We start from the raw sequence: 3,724 nt of genomic DNA on the forward strand, positions 1-3,724 counted from the left end.
TTTTTGAGACCCAGGCTGGAGTGCAATGGCACGATCTCGGTTCACTGCAAGCTCCGCCTCCTGGGTTCAAGCAATTCTCCTGCCTTAGGCTTCTGAGTAGTTGGGACTATAGGCCCAGCTAATGTTTTTGTAATTTTTTTTTTTGAGACGGAGTCTCGCTCTGTCGCCCGGGCTGGAGTGCGGTGGCCGGATCTCAGCTCACTGAAAGCTCCGCCTCCCGGGTTCACGCCATTCTCCTGCCTCAGCCTCCCGAGTAGCTGGGACTACAGGCGCCGCCACCACGCCCAGCTAATTTTTTGTATTCTTTAGTAGAGACGGGGTTTCACCATGTTAGCCAGGATGGTCTCGATCTCCTGACCTCATAACCTGCTCACCTCAGCCTCCCAAAGTGCTGGGATTACAGGCGTGAGCCGCCATGCCCGGCCATGTTTTTGTATTTTTAGGAGAGATGGCATTTCACCGTGCTGGCCAGTTCGAGACTAGTCTTGAACTCCTAACCTCAGGTGATCCACCCGCCTCAGCCTCCCAAAGTGCTGGGATTACAGGTGTGAGCCACCGCATCTGGCCTCTTGGTCATCTTTTATGTGTAAATTCATCCTCTGCTATTTCTGTTGCTCAGGGGTGGAAAGGAGAGGGGAACCCAATAAAGTTACATCCACACTGTTGACAGGAGTTCGGCTTCCAGGCAGCGCACGTCTGTGACCTCAGGGCCATGTCCCGAATTCCAGAATGGGGCTCTGACCGCCGAGACCCGATGCCACTGGGTCCCTGTTTGCTGCTTGACTCTCTTCGGAGCCCAGTGTTGACTCCCGCTCTTTGTGGCTGCCCCGGCTACCGGGCCATGTGTGTTCCCCACCCACGAGGAGCTGACCATGCATCTGGCTGAGCTCACATCCGCTCTGCTGGGGAAGAGCTGAGGGCGGGGGTCGGTCCCTGACCAGCCAGCATCCCTGCAGTAGGAGGCGGGTGTTGCCCACGCCAGTGCCTGTGGTCTGAGGGGGCTGGCCCTTGATAGACAGGTGGGGGAGTTCCCCTCCCACACCTCTGGGCACCAGGGCAGAGTGCACCGTGTGTGCTGCGTTTGTGGTTGGGTTCAGGTACTGCCTGGTAGGCCTGTCTGCTCTGAGCCTCCCGGGAGCCTGAGCAGCCTGAGGGGCTGCTGTACAGCTGCGTTGGGGCCCCCCGGGGGTGTGTTTGTGCTCCCATCCTGGGTGCTCCGAGTTGGTCTGAGGTTAGAGAAGTGCAGTGAACAGTGTGTGCGCAGCGTGGGGCTGGGGCCTGCTTCCCAGAGCATCTCGGGGCCCCCTGAGACGTGCCCTCCGGGGAGGTGATGGCGCCTTCCAGAAATGCTGCCGCCTTCCAGAAATGCTGCCGCCCACACGGAGGAGACTGGCCTGTGCCGGAAGCTGGAGGCGGTGGGGTCCCGTTGGCACTTGGGGGATGAGAGTGTCCCAGAGAAACAGCCCAGGGGGCGGCGTGGAGTCGTGTAGAGTCTGTGGGATCTGCCCACCCTGCTGTGGACCTGCCAAGCTCAGCATCTGCGGATCCGACCCAGGAAAAGAGTTGGTGCTGGGGGGTGGGGGCCGGTGTTGGGGGGAGTCTGTTGGGGCAGCTGGTGCTGGGGGAGTCGGTGTTGGAGGGGGTCAGTGTTGGGAGGGGCCGGTGCTTGGGGGGTCGGTGCTGGATTTTCAAGAGTCCAGAGACCATCTAGGGCAGAGTGTTCCCCTCAGAGGACTTCAGTCTTTTCTTAGTCCTTCACCTGATTGGATGAGGCCCACTCATGGCAGTCAGCTGATTTACTCAGAGCTGACTGATTTAAACGTTAATCTCATCTAAAGAAGTAACTATACAGAAACCTCCAGAGTAATGGTTGACTGAAATCTGGGCACTATGGCTCAGCCAGGCTGGCACGTAACATTACCCATCGCATGTCAGTTGGAAGCTTGGCCTTTGGAATTAACTCATGAGAAACTGTGGTGCTTCTCTCCTATGGTACAGGTGCAGCCCTGCTCCTTTCTGTGTGGAAACGGTCCAGGAGCATCTCATGTGGGTGGTGGGCGAGGGCAGGGCCTCTGCGTGAGGGAGAGCAGCGGCAGCCACTCCTTCGCAGAGCCAGCAGGGCTGTCTGCTCCAACCATTACTGGACTCAGCCTTTCTCCCCCAGCAGTGACATCAAAATTGCCTGTTTATAGGATATAACAAAGATGATGCCAGCCGTTAATAAAAACGTCCCCTAATCAGGCAGTTAACCTGCTGCAGTTTTTTGGGATCCCAAGGGCCCAGCCCAGGCTCCTGTGCCCTTGGCCACCGTGGGCCAGTCCCTGGGGGCTTGTGGGAGCCTCAGCGGGCCTGGGAGTGCCAGGACCCTTAGAGGGCGAGGGTTCATCTGAGACCATGGGGTTCTGACTCCTTCGTGTCATTTCAGCAGCAGCGAGTCCTTTGCACATGTTGGCAACACACGCATCCGCCTCGGCCTCCCTGCCCACAAAGCGGCACAGCGGTGACCCGTCGGAGCAGCCCGAGCTGAAGCGGGTCAAGACAGAAGACGGCGAGAGCATTGTCATTGCCCTGAGTGTGGACGCACCCCCGGCAGCCGTAAGGGAAAAGGGTGTCCAGAACTAGCGGCTGGGAGAGCTTTTCTTTAACAATATCAACTTTGTGGTGCCAAAAGGAGACGTGGCCTCCCGCCAGCACTCGGGGTGCAGGGCCCTGTGGTTGGACTTCACCTCCCAGCACTGAAAACACAAAACCCAGGTGGCCTTAACACTCCTTAATGTAAAGACAGAAGTCACACTTGAGCAAAATCCACACACAACAAAACCTGATTTGGGAGAGTCGCCACTGAGTACCTGCTGGGCTGCCTGTGGGCTCCGCTCTTCCCTACAAGTGAAACTGTCCTCCCACGAGGACCGGGCAGCACTGTGTGAGGACGGCATCGTCAGCACCTGCTGTGAGTGGCTCTCCCAGGACTGGGCCCTCAGGATCCAGCAGGCAGCGGAGACGTGTGGAATTAGAGTATTTTGAGATGTCCTTTCTTTACAAAATAACGGGGTCTTGGGCATTTCACATCACTCCATTTCTCCTCAGACTTTCGGAATCACACAGGCCCTTTCCGTGGATTTCATTTGGGGAAAAACAGCGTAGTTTTGTTTTTGTTTTCAGCCTATGGAATGATTTCCTTTTGTCTGTCTTGTTAAAGTTCAGATGAAGCTACTTTGGTATCTGCACATTTCCGTGTGACAGCAGCTGCCTGATGAATTTTATCCACCTCCATTTCAGCGTGTGGCTCGCATGGACAGGTGGACGGACATTGTGGCCACATGGAACCCTGAGAACCCAGGGACGAGCTGGTGCCGGGAAGGAACTGCCGGGACTCACCGAGCTGCACTTAACTGTTCTCTTTCTGGCGACTTTTTGTTGTTTGTTTCTTTGTGTTGACTTTGTCCCTGGCAAAATTTTCCACTCTAAGTAAAATAAGTCTCCTAAGTATTGTGTATGTTTAAAACGACAGAACCATTTCTACTTAATTTGGAAAAGAAGATTCAGTCTTTTATCACAGGCCCTTTTGAAACTCAGATCCCAGGTCTCTCCGTGGTATGTTTGTATTTGGGGTGTCACCCCCGGCTCTGGGCGCCCTCTGACCCGCCGTGCACTCCCCACCTTCGGTGAGCGGCCGCCATGGTGGAGCGGGGTCCAAGCCACGTCCTGCAGGGGACGTCCGGGG

The 3,724-nt window shown here is 56.3% G+C and overlaps 1 protein-coding gene across 1 annotated transcript in view; it reads left to right on the forward strand.

The window, feature by feature from the left end:
- The window catches only part of FOXK2 (forkhead box K2), a 41,252-nt gene extending 38,276 nt beyond the window's left edge, over positions 1–2,976 (forward strand). The window contains exon 9 of the mRNA XM_011999899.1: positions 2,426–2,976. Coding sequence (XP_011855289.1) covers positions 2,426–2,622 — 197 coding nt within the window. The 3' untranslated portion in view covers positions 2,623–2,976. The remainder of the gene's footprint in view (positions 1–2,425) is intronic.
- Positions 2,977–3,724: the final 748 nt, after the last annotated feature.

This window comes from Mandrillus leucophaeus, unplaced genomic scaffold (genome assembly GCF_000951045.1).
Source record: "Mandrillus leucophaeus isolate KB7577 unplaced genomic scaffold, Mleu.le_1.0 Scaffold1, whole genome shotgun sequence".
In the NCBI taxonomy this organism is placed as follows: Eukaryota; Metazoa; Chordata; class Mammalia; order Primates; family Cercopithecidae; genus Mandrillus; species Mandrillus leucophaeus.